The following is an 18,585-nucleotide window of genomic DNA, read 5'->3' on the forward strand; positions in this document are numbered from 1 at the left end:
AAAAACAAATACAAATAAATCGACTTTTCTCTGCTAGAGGGTGTTACATATAAAGGAGTTTTTTTCAACCTGGCAGATCATTCACCTGTTAAAATAGGCCACAAAAATATATATTTTTTACTCGGAATATATGTTAGGATATAACCTATTTGGGACTCTTTAAGTCAAGGTCAAGTGAGGACAACACACCGTTTCTGCAGATAGTTCAATTAGGTGTAACACTCTTTAACATGCGTTTATGACCTGGTAGATTTGACTTTTTAAACTAAATAGGCCCCAGTGTTATTAGAAATGCGTGGACATCCATGTTCAAAATGTTACAGGTTAGACTTCCAAAAAGTCACTGTGTTGCATTGCAAACATATCTAGTACATTTAATATTTTGTGGCATAGTTAATCCATCCTGCCTTTCCACAGACACACAGTGAAGAGGACTGACTATGCCTTGTACATTTAATAATTGTAATTAGCTATTTGACTGAAGATCTGCATGAAAAGAGAAAGGAATTCGGTTAAGACTTTTTCCATAATTAATTATTTGAGTCACTTTTTCAAGCAAAACAGGGCTTTAATCCTGTGATTGAAAGTATTGTTTGTTATTTTTATTTCTTGTAAATGTAATCTTTAAAACAATTTTTAAGTCATCACCTTTTGACCTTTGGATGAAATTATGATTCTATTATTCAGCTTTATGACAAAAGAAAAACTCATTAGTGAAAATAATTGATATGATTTTGAACATGTTCATGAGTTGCAATCTTTTAAAACCCTTCAGGGAGAACGAGCACAAAGACCTGACTACATATGCATGCTTCACAAGCACACAAATAAACTAGTTCCTGTAACATCAATGGAAATTATGAACTAAGTTTCAGGCAAAAATATCATTCTTGAACCCTGAATGTAAAAATGAGTAATAACATCAAAAAAGCATTGCATAGACATTTTAAATCACACTTGAATTTTACTATAAACATGAATGAATCAAAATGTACCAACATGGAACCCTCTTTCTTTCAGGACTTACAGCACTCAAAATTAAAACAAGAGACACTGTAATTCTTCCAGCCACACCTGACACTCTCCACCGTGTCCGTCTAGGTGATGGTTCGAAATGTGAACGTGAAACAATTTGGAAATCAGACGTTCAGCCGAGGGGTGAAATTAAAATTAGAGTTTTAAATTAGCTATTGTTAGACAGATTTGACATAGGCATTAATAACATGACAAGCTGAGACTCTGTACAGTTTGAGGAGATACAAAAGAATGTTTCAGTGACTAAAAAACAAAAATCAAGTCATTGACAATATTAATATATTTATATTAATACCAACAAGGCTGTTATTTTTTATGTTCAGCTCAGAACATTAAACATTTGTTTAAAATTGAGGGTAGTAGTCACTGTCTGGGTCGTCCATCTTGTTTCCAGTCTCCACCTCCTCTTTTCGTAACTTCTTCGTGGCTCAGGATCTTTCCAGTTTCCTCCAGCACCACTAACCAGTTTACAGGCATCTGAACACGGTGCTCACATGGAATGAAAAGAAAAATTCACAAGGAATCTACACCAAAAAAAAAAGCTGCTCGGACTCGGAGCCTCTTTTCCACTCGTATAAAAAAAAAAAAAAAAATGTAGTATAACTGCAACCAGTTCCCTTCCAAACCTCTACTCCAATACATTGTTACCCTCTGAGAAATCAAACAGAATACAGTACATCACGTTTGGTTTTACTTCACTGGAACTGCAAAACGAGAGGGCGGGGAACAGAAATAAGAATTTAAGTCTACACTGAATATGATTTCTCTGTGGATGCACACAGAAATCACAGGGAACAGTTGAACTGCATTTTTTTTTTGTAGTGGTGTCCATAACTACTGAACGAAAAATCCACTTCCTGCCTACATTTCAAGTCCTCTTCGCCCCAGCACTGAGGGTAAGGGAGGTAAATAATGGCGGTGTTTTGCTTAATCGTTCTTCTTCTCCCCCTCTGGTTTGTCTGTGGCGGCGACGGGAGCGTCGTCCGTCACTGCCGGGTCGTCCGTCACTGCCGGGTCGTCCGTCACTGCCGGGTCGTCCGTCACTGCCGGGTCGTCCGTCACTGCCGGGTCGTCTGTGGCGTCCATCACTGCCAGGGGGTCCGTCTCTATCGGGTCGCCCGGCTTACGTTTCACTCCGCTGGTGCCAAACTCGTTGAACCTGTTGGGATCAACCCGGTAGATCCAGCGCTGGTAAAGATAGATGAAGAACACCACGTCTGCAGGAGAGGAAACAGGTTTTGTCCAGTCAGAAAAAAAGTATACTTTCAAGAAACTAGTCCCTCATTAACAATATGTCATCAAGTAAAACATCTACTTAGTTGTAAGTAGGTAAATGTAGTCCTTAAGTCAAAATCAAACTTTAATTTATTGCTTCATGTGACGGAGACATTGCATTTTAATTCTATAGCTGGAAATATGCCAAAGTTAGCCAGAAAAGGCTACATGTGTAATTCTCAGGCTAGAGCTGTAGAGATTAAATCAATTATTTCTCAATTTTCAAATAAAAACCCTCATTGTTTTAGTGTTCACAAGTTTGATTTGTAGTGGTAATAACCAGGCTATTCATCTTGTGAAGAAGGATGGCAGTTGGCACAGTGTTGCAGTAATTGTGTAAAAATGTGTATAATGCTCATGAGCAAGCTGCACTAATGCAGAGTTCACATTTTATGGGAGGTAGGTAACGTATAACTAGAATATAACATGTTAAATTGTATAAACTCATACATTTGTTCAACCTTTTTTAATCTAGTAAAATACATGTAGATCAGCGAGTACAAACCATCTCTGAGGCATCCTATCCTGTACATCATGGGCATCTTGATGACGAAGGCAAACAAGTCATCGATGAAGGTGTTGAGAGCCTTGTAGGTGAGCATCCTCCATGGGAGGTGGGCCACAGACTTCATCTTGTAGTTGATAAATAACTGCGGCGTCATTGTAATGAAACCTAATACCCAGAAGAGAGAGAGGAAGCACTGGTTAGAAACATTTTTACACCAGAGGCAATTTATTAGACAACAGGCGACATGACGGAGTCTATTAATACACAGTGCACTAGCAGAGGCTATTGGGAGTTGGATATGTAACCATGATGCAAGTGTGAAAACATCCACTTGGAGACAGGATAATTAAGTGAGACAATTATATAATCAGCCACATCTCTGGCCTTTAAATATGTAGATGGACAGGAAAATATCCTAGGGTAAAATCAATTATACATTAAGAGACTAAATATAAACATTATTTCAGAGAAAATATGTTGAATTTTCCCGGTGCATTTACTACTAAAAATATTGTTTGTGTGCTGCTTTATCAAATCCATGTTAACAAAATCTGTAAATAACAGATGTAATCCTATACATCATCTACCCATCATATATTTTCAAAAACACATTTTAGACAACCACTGTTAAGATTCATTTTCTGTTAAAAGCCTTACAGATATCCAATATTTGAATTGAGGTAATAACATGCCGTATAAAAGAGTGTTCCCAGCCTCATTTCATATATATATATATATATATATATATATATATAAAATATATATATATAATATATATATATATATATTAGGGCTGTCAAACGATTAAAAATTTTAATCAGATTAATCACAGCTTAAAAATTAATTAATCATGATTAATCACCATTCGAACTATGTCCAAAATATGCCATTTAGTTATGTATATTGTTGTGGGAATGGAAAGATAAATGAAAGAAGGCGGATATATCCATTTAACATACAGTATCTATGTTTATTATAACATTTTTCTGCGTGTCAAAATGAAAGACAACCCACACACCTATCAATCATCAAACCGTGGGGTCTTAATTCATTACGTGTTGATTTCTATCAACGGGGGAGTACTTCAGGAAAGTCGACAGAGGGGGGGGCGGCTAGTGGAGTACTTCATGACCACAGAGTGTGAACGTTGTGATCAGCTGTTTTAGCGCAGTTCTCCAGTGAAGGGGGGGGGAGTCTCCCTCCGCAGCCGGTTGGCGTGGTTTTGGCACAATTCCGTTGTACAGACCGACGTTAACAGCAGCCCTGTCTGTGCACACGGAGACCGACTCTGTCGTCCGGTGATCCAACCGCCTTCTGGAAAAGCTTCACAAGTACGTCGGTACGCAAATGCGCTTTGTGACACAAGTGAAGGTACGCATTTCAGAGAGATTACGCACATAACCTGCGTACCAGTTATGTGCACCCCTGTACTACAGCAAAAGTATTCTCCGTCGGGACTTCCTGCAACAACACCACGCCGTTATCAAAGATGTTCTATTGAGAAGACGATCACTACGTGACAAAAGTTTTCAAAACCGTGGCTCCTGAAATCAATCTTACTAACTGCTGTCTGTGCAATTTACTCCGCGAGTTGGCAGACTTTATTTTGCTTCCTTTAACATCATTTTTCATGGTGGGGCTAAGCCATTTCTTGGTATGGGTGTAGCCTACCCCAGCCATACCCTGGCGCTGCCACTGGTGGCACGTATGGGGCGGGCCATTCTGATGCGTTAAATGCGTTAAATATTTTAACGCAATTAATTCAAAAAATTAATTACCGCCGTTAACGCGATAATTTTGACAGCACTAATATATATATATATATATACACACAGGCAAATTGCAGATGCATGTGAGTTTTAATTCTTATATATTTGACTTACCAAAGGTTAACAAGAAGCCATAGAGCATGCTGAGTACCCAGGAGTACCAGCCTTTGTGCTCTACGTACAATATACTGTAGACCGCATAGCAACCGAAGATAGGGTAGAGCAGCCACGACAGGTACCTGAAGGCCATCTGTTCACAAGAGAAAAGTGGGCAGTCAGAAGAGGTTATAAGAAATTGACTTACAAAAGCAAATCAATTAGTATTATTTTAAACAAGACATGCTTATAATATTTGATCAACCCCAACAGAGACGTGTGCATTTAGCCTTGCCTTTTTGCTCAAATAACACGTCCCTCATATGTGATTTACATATTGTCCCCTAAATGTCGTTTTGAAAGCAGGGTCCTCTGAATGTGACCAATGTGACGAGTGCAGTCTTGGTTAAACTTACGTCGTCGAAGATTTTGGTTGAAGACTTCACATATGTTGACTTGTCGTTGAATTGCAATCTTGGAATCAGCCCCATTATTTTGTTCTCTCTGTCCAACTGGAGAAAGATAAACACAGATGGTTACTGGAATGTAGTTATGAGGGCACAACAAGAAGCAGTTATGTACAGATACACCGCATGCGGAATTGCAGTTGGAAAAATACACACATTCACTGGTTTTGGGATTAATGCAAGTCAGAGATGGAGTACTCGAGTCCTGGACTCGGACTCGAGTGCCGATTTTCGGGACTCGTGACTTGACTCGGACTCGCGCACTGAGCGACTTGGACTCGGACTCGTGAATTATCGCGTACGCTGACTTGGACTCGGACACATTAATTTTTCTCCCCACGATCACTCGGACTCGACTTGTACATTGACGCACTGACACATTTTCTCTGGAGTCTGATATCCTCTATCTTGGCGTGTGCACCTGTGAGGCGAGTTCACGTACTGGGCCGCTATTCCAGTCTAAAGATGTCTAGAGACACACCCGCATCGTGCTGTATGCTTTCACACATTCTGCTTCCACATTGGAAAAGAGCAGCGCTAAATGCTCGTTATGTGGAAACAATATTGAAGAGAAGGCTCCGTAAAAAAACACTACTCTAAGGATCGAGTTCAGACATATAGGCTGTCTTGAACACTATCATCAGAGTAATGATCCAATAAATAAAGATTCAGCAGATAACACGAAAGCAGATGGCTACTTAACATGCAGAATGACATCATTTTGCATGCTAAGTAGCCATCTGCTTTCTGGGGCTAAATCTTTATCAGTAAATGATTCAACTGGTAAAAGTTCCTTCAAAATAAGAGTCCCAATCTTTTTACTATCAAAATAAAAGTGCAAAACGAAAACTTTACCATAGGAACATATTGGCATACAAATATAATCACTTCTCTAAAAGGTAACTCATTTTACATATAGTTTATTTATATATAATAATAATATTAATATCAGTAATAAGCTTTATATTTGTATAGCACCTATTACAAGAATTGTAGCCAAACTCGCTTCACAGCAGTTCAATAAACAGATTAGTATAACATGACAGGATAAAAGCAATGTAGAGGAGAAGCTACATTTCAACACATATATCCACGAAGATTAATACATGAAGACTTGTGACTCGGACTTTTCTTAGGTGACTCGGACTCGAACACAGGTAATGAGGACTCGGACTCGACTCGGACACTCCTTGGGTGACTCGGACTTGGACTCGAACACAGGTAATGATGACTCGGACACTCCTTGGGTGACTCGGACTTGGACTCGAACACAGGTAATGATAACTCGGGCTCGACTCGGACACTCCTTGGGTGACTCGGACTTGGACTCGAACACAGGTAATGATAACTCGGACTCGACTCGGACACTCCTTGGGTGACTCGGACTTGGACTCGAACACAGGTAATGATGACTCGGACACTCCTTGGGTGACTCGGACTTGGACTCGAACACAGGTAATGATGACTCGGGCTCGACTCGGACACTCCTTGGGTGACTTGGACTCGACTACGACTCTCCCTTGGTGACTCGGACTTGGACTCGGACTCGAAGAGTGGTGACTCGAGAGTGACTTGGACTCGTGAATTGGTGACTTGACTACAACACTGATGCAAGTACACAACTTGACCACAAATATATCACTGCTATAGAAATGTGATCATTTAAATGCAATAAAGTTACCTTTTTATACAGTTAAACCAACAAACTTATGTATGGTAAAAAACAAGTGTTGCTCCGACTTACTTTGACGTCCATGACCTTGGTGATCTTCCACAGGTCAATAAGAAGGCCGATGAAGACGCTGACCTGCACCACAAAGTTAGTTTCGTTGTCCAGGATGTACAGCAGCACAACCCCAGACTGAAAGACTCCAAATATGATGGAGCGCACGGAGAGGCCTTCGAGAGACTGTCGGCTGTTCCAGAACTGGATATCTGAAGAGGAGATGGTGGTGAGGGGAAGACAAACTAAGTGTGAAGTGCTCAATGGAGACAGGCTATTGGGAACTTACCATTCTTGAAGGCAAGGAACTCAAAGATGCTGTGCACAATGGAGACAACTATGGTGATTCCCAGCAGGTATGGGTTGGTTTCCAAAAGGGCCGTCTATAAAAAAAAAGAGATAATGTTTAGAATCTGAAAATACTGGCTACTTTGTCCTCAAACAACACATCTAGACAACAAAGTCGTTTTAATACATCAAACTGTCCAGGTTAACATAAATAACTAATATACTACAATACAATCAACATACATTGCCAAGAAAAATGATGGTATTCCACTAGAACCTATTATGTTGCATTGTATTGTATGCAAGACATTCACATTTCACACCAAGGCCATGTAATTAAGAGTATTCTGTTTTTAAATCTGTCAACAAAGAAAATCATTCCAATAAAATCGCATAATGATACAGCATACAGCTCAGGTTTCATTTTATAATACCCTATCAGTTATTTCTCCAATGTATTTGCAACTCAACCTTAAGGTACCTAAAAGCAAATCTGCATTAAATAACTAATTCCACATCACCACATTAAGTCTAATGCAATTAGTTTTCTCACCTTGACAGAGTCTTGGTCTTCATCCGACTGCTCGTAGGTGTCGTCTGGTAGGAAGTTCCACGGGGATCGTGCATTTTGGGCGGCGTACAGCTGCCAACGCCACAAGGACAGTGGGCAGTAGGCGAGGCGCAGTGGGAGGGTCGTCAGGGTGTCGTTGATGGGGTAGTAGTCCTTCTGAAGGTTCCAGTAGTCATTGAAGTACACGATGGGATAGTAGTCGCCACTGACAGCATCAAACTTGACATCTAGTCGAAGAAGAACAGAGCATTCAAAAGTCAGGCTTGATGACACAAAAATAACTTCTTTGCAAACCAGATGAAACAGCTTTTGTAGTTGTGACCTTTTCAAATGTAGCCAATGTGCATAAAAGGCAAGCGTTTCAGTGGAAGGAACTTACGCTGATCCAGAGGAGGGGGAACAGAGCCCTTGACCCAGGCGGTGTGGTCGTCCACCATGTTGATGGTGAGGTTGGGGTGCCAGTGAGAGATAATCTCCACGGGACCATGGCTCTCCGCCCGCTGGGAGGAAACACATTTGTTTTAATATTTGACATCTGTCAATATTGATTTGACCCTGATTCATTCTATTTTTTGTATAGCTGTACTGAAGGAACAAGCTGGAATGTATTGCTGATGTGGGCTTGTTGATCTTTACTGTAACTGTAGATAGAGACTGAGAAAGTGTGATACAGACTATGTAATAATTTGCATGGAAATTAATGTATTTAGTGAACAAACAATTCCATTTCTATTCATAATAGGAACAACACAAAGTCAAATCATTCATATTCTACCAATCACCTAAAGTCTGTGATATAGCGGTCAATTTAGCAGTCTAGCATTACATGATAGACAACAACAACTAATAAGTCAAATTAAACGATGTACCTTGATCACTTCGGGATCCGCTTCCGTCTCTCCCGTTAGCAGATTCTTGGTCTTCATAAACTTTCTTCGCTTAAATTTATTCAGCACTGAAATAGTAAACAGTAAGGGTTAACACTTAAAAATGACCAAACATTTCATTTAAGTTTCCAATGTATGCGTTTTCTACAAGTGCTTACTTCGTGATGAATGAACTGTTGCCAGTCTGCGATACTGCCCCTTGCGTTTGGGGTCTGGGTGGAATCCAGTTTTAGTGAAGTAGACGTGCATGTATATGGAACCGTTCTGCATTAAAAACTGCAAAAACACACCAAACAGGAAGAAGTGTTTTAGATTCAATCATTCTGTCATGTTCTTTGCTAACTGTGCTCTGTGTGCTTGACCGTCCACCTCATTTACTGAACTAACTGTTCCCTGTTGGTCACCTCTTTCCCCAGCTGCATATCTCTCATATAGCCCCTCCCCTTCCTCCTCACCTCTGGGATTTCCATATCCTTATATTGCTCGTAACAGCCGTCCCCGTTCTCCCCGATGTTCCAGTCTCCATAGACCAGGTCCCTGTGGAACCAGAACAGGGCTTCTGTGTTGTTGAAGTCAGTGAACACCTCATCTGGGGACAAGTACACATACAGGTCCTGTAGGGATGGTGAGAAAATAAAAAGGTGTTTATGATATATCAGAGACGGGGGTTGGCTTGTGAGTTGTTCTGAAAGAAGCGATAACACTGGGCTGCTGTAAAACTCTTCAGGGGATCAGAGTGTGAGGGATGTTTAAGAATGAACACCCTCAATTCAATTAAGAACAGGTTGCCATGCAGATAGAGGATATGGACAGAGAGGAGGGTTTAATACCATGAGGGTTTCTTTGGGGAACAGGTTCCTGCTCGGTACGCTGGGGGCCCCGCCTGGAGTGCTGGGGTCAGGAGTGGACGGCCCTCGACGGAACCAGCTGCTGATCGCCCAGATTATGAAGATTCTGAATTGAAAAAAAGAGTCAGGAAAATAAGACTTGGTAAATAGGGAATACAAAATAAAAAGATAACAATCATTGGTTGAAAATTGCCAATGTTTCCTTTTAAATGTGTTTGTACATTTTACTGGGTGCCTTATCATAAATTACTTTGAGAAAAAAATATTGTTTTAAAGGAGACATGTCATGCTTTGCCGGTTATTACCCGTCCCCTTGTGTGTTATGAAGGTTTTTATGCATGTAAATGGGCTGCAGAGTCAAAACCCTCAAAGTGCACCCTGTTGGGAGTAAAGCTCTAACACAGAAAATACCTCCCCAAAACGCCTCGTTGGAACTATTTGACCTTCTTCCATGTTCTTCCTGGACATTGTGACGTGTGAACACCCAGTAGCCATGCCCAGAACTATGACGCGATACGGTCATGCGGTAGCCGGAACCAAATGGGCCAATCCGTGGAGCCGTTACGTTACGTCTGCGGAGCCGTTACGTTAAGCCCCCGCTGATTGGTCCAAATTGACCAATCCACGACTTCCTCACACACTCACTCAGTGCAGGCAGCTCTGCTGATTTCTCCTCCCTGGCTGCAGGCTGATAACAGACAGTTGGGATCGCGGTGAAATTCTCTCTGCAGACCCATTCTCACAGCGTTTATCAACCTTTTTCTTACTCGATATCAAGCCACACTTATTGTTTTTACTTCGGCTGTGACTTTGTGTGTGCTCAGGGTGAGTTTGGCTGTGTTTCGCTGTGTATCGCTAAACAAGGAAATCACACCTCCACGGAGCTCAGCGCGATTCACAACGTCCCGACTGGTCCCGACCAATCGGAGCACACTGTGCTCACAGAGAGGGGGGGGGGCAAGAGCTGCAGCGAGCCGTTTAGTGGAGAAAGTGAATACTGCTGAATACATATACTTTAAAGAGATGCTGTATGCGAAACCAATGTGAGTTTGGAAAATTGCACAGTATTTTTCCATTTTAGTATACCTCAACAATGGAATTATGATCAGTGGAAATGGCCATGACACCTCTCCTTTAAGACCTTTCCTCTTGATCCATGAAGAGCTGCTGCAGGAAGGGAAAACTAAAAAGGTAGCTAATCTAATCTAACATTGAGACTTTAAGAGAGGCGCCTTTTCTTGCAGAATTAATAAGTGACCGTTAAAGAAACACATTTAGAAGTGAAGACATACGATGTTGCATTTTCTATCTGATATTATATATTATTTTTCACATGTCTTTTTTTTGTTTATTTTTTACTTATAGGCTGTTGCTCAGTGTAGAGGAAAGCAACTTCGGTCAAGATCTCAGTTTGGCATTATTTAGTCCAAAGAGTCAAAATGATCTAAAAGTGGATTTTTGCAGTTTTAACACATTTCTGTCCTCTGTAGCCAAAGCTGCAATTTTTTTTTTTTTAAAACCTTGTGACGGATGTTAAAAGCTAAATTCAATCACCGCCAGGCAAACTGACAAAACTCAACGAATCATTTGTTAACACTTTTGCATAGGTATTTTTTACATGTGATGATTTGAAGCAATTTTATGTTCTGTCGAGAATTGTGTGAATCTTAGTTGAACTGTCAAAAAAAAAGAAAATTCTTTTTTTTCATTTACAATCAGTGGCGGCGCCAGGGTATGGCTGGGGTAGGCTACAGCCATACCAAGAAATGGCTTAGCCATACCTTAGCTCGACCATGAAAAAGTATGTTAAAGTAAGCATGTTGAGAACACGGATTGCGAAGATCTACCGGTCGTGTCCACAACACACAAACTGATCCTGCTGTAACAACAAGTGCACGTTACTGACGCAATATGGTTGAGACCATTCGGGCTTATGCTAGAGGGGTGCAAGGAATAGTCTAAGTAGTGGGGGAGTTTTATACACTAAAGGTGTGTAAATTCTCTCGCGTTATAATATCAGCGCGGCCGCGGTCAAATCAAAATGCCTCCGAATGTAATTTGAATAGACCTACAGCCAATCAGAGCAACGAAACGTTGGGTCTGCTGCGTCATGCATTACCGATACGTCACGTTCACAGTAGAGATGTTAAGATTGACCGATTCGCATCGGTGCACCGGCATAAACGTTCAAGATGCGAGTGCACCGGTTGAAAGAGTGCACATCGGCTACAGTTTGGGTTGAACCGGGTTGAACTCGCGATGCATCGATTGCGTAGCGTCTTTGCATCGGTAAAAAACCGATTCATTCATATAAAATCCCCTAATCTTGTCAATGCTCAGCAGATACGATCTTTGATATCTTCGCCACTACGGAGGCCGAGAGTCTCAGTTATCAACACACACGGAAGTTGAGGAGAAAGAGAAACACAGCGCACCGAAAAATACCTACAAATCAAACGTTTGGCAACACTTCGGATTGTTCAAGAAAGACGGTGTAATAGTCCTTTATGCTACATCGTTGACCGCAGGTCATGGAGAGTAATAAGGTATCCGTAGACCTTTGTATGAGGTATCTTTATTACTTAACAGGTCTACAGCCATGATACATAGATCCGTCCTAGATGCGGGCTTGCATACACACAGTATCACTCCGCAGCCGCACCCCATCAGTAACGTCCTGATGGTATATGTGCGCGGCACTATATACTACAGACGGTCAACTTGAAAAATCGCTCGCAAATTGTTAACGATGCCGAGCCGATTTAAAGTACACAAGTAGTACGAGGAACTTAGCGACGCACATAAAGAGTCGACATGTGGTCTGCGGCTGAAAAGAGAAACATGAAAGTTAGACATACGAGTTAAATCACTCAGTGAGGTGTTCTGTCAGAGAGAGTGGTGTTTAGTTTACAGCAGCCTGTGACGGCCAATAATAATGTAAATGTCTTCCTTACTGTAAGCAGTTATGAAATACCTGTTTGTGAAAGGTTATTTTCTTTATTGTTCATATAGAACCCACTGCTTTCTGCTCACTGGTGAGTTAGCCTATGAATGAGTGTTAAGCACATCAGGCTGGCAGCTGTATGGGCATTGCACTATGGTAGCTGTTATTTGCACATTGTTAATCATGAGCAATGCATCCTTACATTGTTTAACTGTGAGGTGTTATACAATTGTACTCTGGAGAGCTTTTAAAGGTAAAAAAATAAACGGCATGATGGGATGTGCAGTACCAAATATGTAAAGCACTTTTTTGTTAATGTATGATTTGCTGCATATAAGGAATAAAACAAAAATCCTCTGTCGTACCAAATTGAAGTATCATTATTTTTGCATCGTGTTGAATCGCATCGTATCGCATAATGTTGAATCAAATCGTATCGAACTGTATCGCAACAGGGGTGAATCGTATCGTATCGCATCGCCTGGTGTTTCAAATGTATCGTATCGTGGCAACGTATCGAGATGCGCATCGTATCGGCCTCAGTGATGGAGATGCACATCCCTAGTTCACAGTGAAAAGTCCCCAAACTCACGCCGAGTAAATTGCAGACAGACAGACAGCAGAACTTCTAGGATTAATTGTATATTTCGGATGGATAGATTTGTTCTTAAACGCCCTCGCATTGAGGTACAAGTTGAACAGGTGCCAGAGTCACACGACCCACCTGAAGACTGAATAGTGAGTTTTGAATATATTTTGTAATAATGGGTCATTTGAAAAGGTGTTTTGTATGACAATAGAGACACAGGCTACCTGTTGTGTGCTGTGTCTGTCTCTCTCTGTTTACCTGTGTCTCTCTCTCCCTCCGTGTCAATTCTATATGCCAACTTTTCTTGTTTCTGCCGCTGCGTAGCATGTTGTAACAACGTGGAATTAGCAGAATAGGCTATTGTATTGTTTAACTCACACCTGTTGCTCTCGATGTAATTTAGCTGATAAAAGGAGACTAATAAAAGCTAATAAAAGCCTCACGCGTGGCGTTTCACTGTCAAGGGGTGCAATATAGCGTGTATGTTTTTTTTAAATGTAGAGGTTTTATTCAAACTAGTTGCTAAAAAAACTACTACACTGGTACCAGCTCCACACACGCTGTGCTTTGCATGACTAATGCAGCGCAAAATAGCCCTTACTTCTTGCTGGGGATTTTGTATGTTTGGTTATACAAACGATAGCCCTAGATATTAATATATTCCGAAAACTACAGCAGTATACAACTACAGAGATCTTCCACTGCAGAGATTAGATAAGTGCATCAGATCATTAACTGTGAAATAAAGCGATGATGTTTTACTACTGAAACAATAGTCTGGTTTATCTATGCTGCAATTTGCACGGAAAAAGACGAGACGACCATTTTGTAATAGAGCCAATATGGGTAAAGGCAAGCGACAGACTTAAACCTCTGCACAGAGATCTGAGGCATAGTGGACGTTAGCTAAGTAGCACCCAGCTTTTATATGAATTTAGACACCACCTTACATCTAAAGTTATATCTGTAGGAGGGGATCTGATGGAAGGGTGAGTCTGCCATATCAAAAGACAAAAAGGGACACTCACCTGAAGAGGACTCCTTTAATGACCTGCCATGCATTAGGTGGTTGTTGCGGTGGCTGCTGCTCCTGAGGATCCTGTGCAGTTTCAGCCGTCTGCACAGCCTCGCCATCTGTCGTTGCAACGGTCCCATTGCTGCTCACCTACAACCATACAGACACACGGTCAGTGTACCCAAAGAAATCCCAATGATGGCGGGGCATTGACATTGCATGATCAAGTACAATATCGAACAAGAACACCTTCACTGGCAGTAAAAAGGAGTGAATGTGGTGATAAAACAAAAGAATATCAACAATAGGGGAAAGATAAGCCTCAATTTACTGGCGAAACTGGGTGTATTTTGTGCATCTTTAAGAAACGAAGGTTTAGATACGGTGATGCACATTATATCAGACTTGACAGAACAATTTGAATAACTGAAAATTGAAAAAAATATTGAATGCCAAAGATTCTCTCATTCCAGCTACTCCAATATGATGAATTGCGGTTTATCTGATGTAAGTTAAATACATTTGCATGTATACAGATCTGGTCAGAGAAAACAAGCACAGTGTTTCCCCATATACAAATAGCAGCGGCACTGAAATATGCGCTCCGCCACTAGGGGGCGCCAGCCAGGTACCAAAAATTAAATAATAATAAGTGGCGACCCTTTTTGATTGTTTGTTATGTGGATTTGTAGTATTTGTACTGTATGTTCAATAAAGGTGTATTTTGCTAAATCTTGAGACATTGCCACTCTATGTACTAGGCCTCAAGAGCCTTTCTTGTGCTGGCAGACACCTAGAAACATATTGGCGGGGCGCACTTCGCACGTGCACACACTAAAAGATTCCACGCGCTCCGCGTTCACATTTTGCTGGGCCTTAGCACCGCTGCTATGACTCCATCCTAGGGGAAGCACTGAAGCTATTCTACTATTTTATTGAAATCAGTCAAATTTGTCAAAGGTTTGCTTTAGCATGTCAATGTGGCCCAACGCCCCTGCAGCAAGGCCACATTGTATTGAAGTGACACAATACACAAGCCAAGTCAGGAGACTCTTTCCCTATCTAAACATCTAATCTCCCCCATTGTCATGAACACAAGGGAGACCAGAAGTTAGCCTCCAGAAACAACAGTATTTTCCGCTCAGCAGGTTATTGCGGTGCAGAGAAGGCCAAAAATAACTGGTTGAACCTTGTAAAGGTTTAGGTTTTCTAATAAGCCACTAACCCAGGACCATCATAAACTGAATTTCAAGGACATGCAGTGATTCAAAATAGAGCTTTTCATGCTTCCTGGCCTTGTCCTGTTTTGTTTAAACGACACAAATTATATTAGCAGAGACATGTATGTCTCTGTCTCCTAGAGGGATCAACGTAATAACCGTTAAGCACACAGATCATTCATATGCTCAACACGAGAAACAGGGGTATCTGTTCCAGCTCGAGATAATAATTTACAATATTACACACTGAGCAAGGATTAACAATTAACCACCTGCTCAAGGTGCAGAGCAAATGCTTCACACCTGTCTGGAAGGAAGAGGGCCAAAAGTTTAGATAAGTCAGTCTTTGACAGAAGCCAAGATTGCTTTGGTAATGTTTATCACACATGGTGACACTATCTCCTACAGCAGGAAGCAAGCTAGAATGCACACCTTAAAATACTGCCAGACCGGTGAAGCCATTTTGGCGAGCTTGTTTTGTCGCGCACAGAGAAAAGTGTCATGTATTTTACGTCATGTATTTTAAGTCATGTGATCGGCTCTCGCGATCTGCATGTTTAGAGAGCACCGATCGATCGGTAGAGAGTGAGTATCGGCCGATCTCGATCGGTCGGATCATCCCTAAATGCTCATTTTCAAACTTTGAAGATGGTCTTTACACATCAGGCTAGTGTAAAAGGGAAATTAAAATGGATGATATCTTAGAGATGAAAACACTGATTTTATCATGTGTCTTTTGCTCACCGCAATAAAGTTTCACCTGTACCCAGTAGATTTATTAAATCAAAACTGAGAACATAAAAAGAACTAAGCAGATTCATTTTCCCCCACTAGATTAATACCAGACACTTCTCTCAACTGACTCGCCAGTAGCGGGCCTCAAGAGGAACATAATGGCTTCATCGTAAACTAATAATGCATTTATCCAGACATTGCAATTTCATTACAAGAAGAGACAATACGCGCATGTTGAACCCTTGCCCTAGTTTCTGCCACTTGAGTATTATAATTAGATTTGAATCAAAGAGCTAAGCATTTTGTAATATGTAGTTTAATAACATATTACTGCTGTTTTAAGGGAGTTTCCAAAATGTACAAAACACTCAAATTGTATTAAAACAAATCGAACGTTTTTATCTGCTATTGGTTTACCCAGATGGTTGAGTAGAAAAGCAGTGGGCCTACATGTCTTTATTTAACCTAATTCTAGGTTTTGCTGCCATCTTTAATTTTTATGAGATTTATCTGCTTTGCAATGTAGTGTAAAGACATAAGAGGCATGACCTGGGACAAAAAAACACAACCTAGATTCTAGATTGAAAAGCTAAACCTTAAAAAGACCAAAACCAAAAAGTTTAACCAAATTATTTAAAGACCCATTGGTAAATCATAAATCAAATGATAAAAAAAATAATCAAATGACAGGTCTGTCTTGTGCTTAATAGATTAAAACGCATAATATTTACCTAATCTTCTTCCCTGATCATGTCAATATGTTATATCACTAGAAATGTTAATAATGTGACAGACTTCAAATTAAAAGGCAAGACAAGACAGACCCGTGGTCTGTCTCTGGAAAGTGATGATTCACTATGACCTCTGGTAACTTGTGACATTTGTCAATCGGAAATAATTGCTGGATGGAGATGCCGTCCCAATTAACTCCAACAACTGTTATTTAACAAATGTATTTGAGCATTTTCCCAGGGTTAGCCAAATCAATTCGACGATTACACTTGATTCTTGTCACTTGTCAATGTTACCCAGATGAAATGGCAGATAAAGCTTTGCCGTGTAGCATCCCAAATGAACATGGAGCTTTAAGGTTTCCCTGTAATATGTGTATATGGAGAAGCAGGTGGCTCGCCGTGAATTAGAGATGTGTGAGCTGCTTGAGACCGGCCTGGCAGGAGAAGCCGAGCTGCGTTGTTAAGCTTCAGGCCTTGTGATAGCTAACTGACACTGCAGCAGCCTCACACCGACACACATGGAGTCAACTAATTATCTTGTCACTTTTATGTAATTGTATGTCTTCGGGTGATATTTCCCCGTTAACAACTCGGCTCTCACTCCGCTGACCGGCAGGATTTATCCGCAAACAGGCAGGATGTCTCGGTGAACGGCAGGAGGGGGTCGTTTTAAAACCAACCGGCACTGACAACGTCACTCGTGTACCGATCGGCAAGACGTTTAAATGTTAACGGCCCCTCACTCCACTCTCAAACACATAAAAACTGCCCTTTCTCCTGGGCGTAAAATAGATAATAAGGTACTAAGTGTGTCATTCATTTTTTTACCTCGCCGTTGCTGACGATTTCTTGAGCTGCTTCGCTCTCCTGCGTCGCCATCTTCCCTTGTCTCTATCGCGAACACACCACACTGCTGCTGCATGGGAAAATGCGCTGCTTCTCGCGAGAGGACAGTATGTAGCGTCATCGCTCTGGCATTCGTCTTCAGGGATGTAAAGGAACTACATACAATCCAAGCGAAATGTTACCTTTTGTTTTTATGACTATTTTATTTATATTTCTTTAATTCATGTTTTCACTCTGTATATGTACCTATATACTATACTAATACCTTTATATAATGTTTTGATTTTTGAATGGACAAAAATGAATGAAAATACATAAAACCTACCTACACACTAAAAATACGGCAAAAACGTGTTAATTGTAATAACTGCAGCAGTTTATAAGGAATTTAATTTGTTGTGTATTTATTTTTGATTTGTTCATGTTTGATTTTTATTTAACCATACATTAATTTGTATAACGATCTGGCTATCTATAAATCTTATTGGATTAGCAAAACACTATATTTGTGGCAGAACATTTGCAAAATACAAACCCAACCTTACTGTTTTCATGTCACTGTATGTTAAGACAAACTATATAAAGTAAACAACCTCAACCAATTAAATGTGAAATCCTCAGTAATATAATTAAAAAAAGATTTAGACAATGGCCTTTCTGCATGAGAAGTGTATGTTTAAATATACTCGGATGATACAACTTGTATAATACAGAATATTCTGCACACTACATACTTTCTGAATAGCACCCTGTTCGGTTCTCTTGAATGTAATGTGTAGGCAGTGTGTTTAATGTTGTATTTAACAAAGGCACTTGTTCTTATTGAGCAAAACAAGTTATATATAGTGGGTTAATAGTTCAGTTTTGTTAGTGTCATACTGCATGTACAGACAAGTTGACTCAATCTGATACCTTTGTACTGGCAAATCATTTTTATTAATATGCATTACCCTTTGGCACATAGTAACACAAGCACTTTAGAGATTAGTTTAGAAAAAAAAAAGAACACTACATTTCTGTATAAGTGGTAATCAC

General features: G+C 40.5%; 1 protein-coding gene across 2 annotated transcripts; it reads right to left on the minus strand.

The window, feature by feature from the left end:
• Positions 1-743: 743 nt before the first annotated feature.
• Positions 744-17,666, minus strand: clptm1 (CLPTM1 regulator of GABA type A receptor forward trafficking). Of its 2 annotated transcripts, XM_034225599.1 has the most exons (15): positions 17,533-17,666; positions 14,029-14,165; positions 9,450-9,573; positions 9,075-9,233; positions 8,778-8,895; positions 8,602-8,687; positions 8,112-8,232; positions 7,715-7,959; positions 7,163-7,256; positions 6,895-7,085; positions 5,100-5,195; positions 4,702-4,837; positions 2,816-2,983; positions 2,110-2,252; positions 744-2,073 (listed from the first exon to the last, which is right to left on the minus strand). In XM_034225599.1, exons 1-15 carry the CDS (start codon positions 17,581-17,583, stop codon positions 1,963-1,965), a joined length of 1,980 nt encoding a protein of 659 aa, XP_034081490.1. In that variant the 5' UTR covers positions 17,584-17,666; the 3' UTR covers positions 744-1,962. The 2 variants fall into 2 exon arrangements, with proteins under 2 accessions (XP_034081490.1, XP_034081489.1); XM_034225598.1 differs by having other exon boundaries at positions 744-2,252.
• Positions 17,667-18,585: the final 919 nt, after the last annotated feature.

Source organism: Gymnodraco acuticeps, unplaced genomic scaffold (genome assembly GCF_902827175.1).
Source record: "Gymnodraco acuticeps unplaced genomic scaffold, fGymAcu1.1, whole genome shotgun sequence".
NCBI classification, from domain to species: Eukaryota; Metazoa; Chordata; class Actinopteri; order Perciformes; family Bathydraconidae; genus Gymnodraco; species Gymnodraco acuticeps.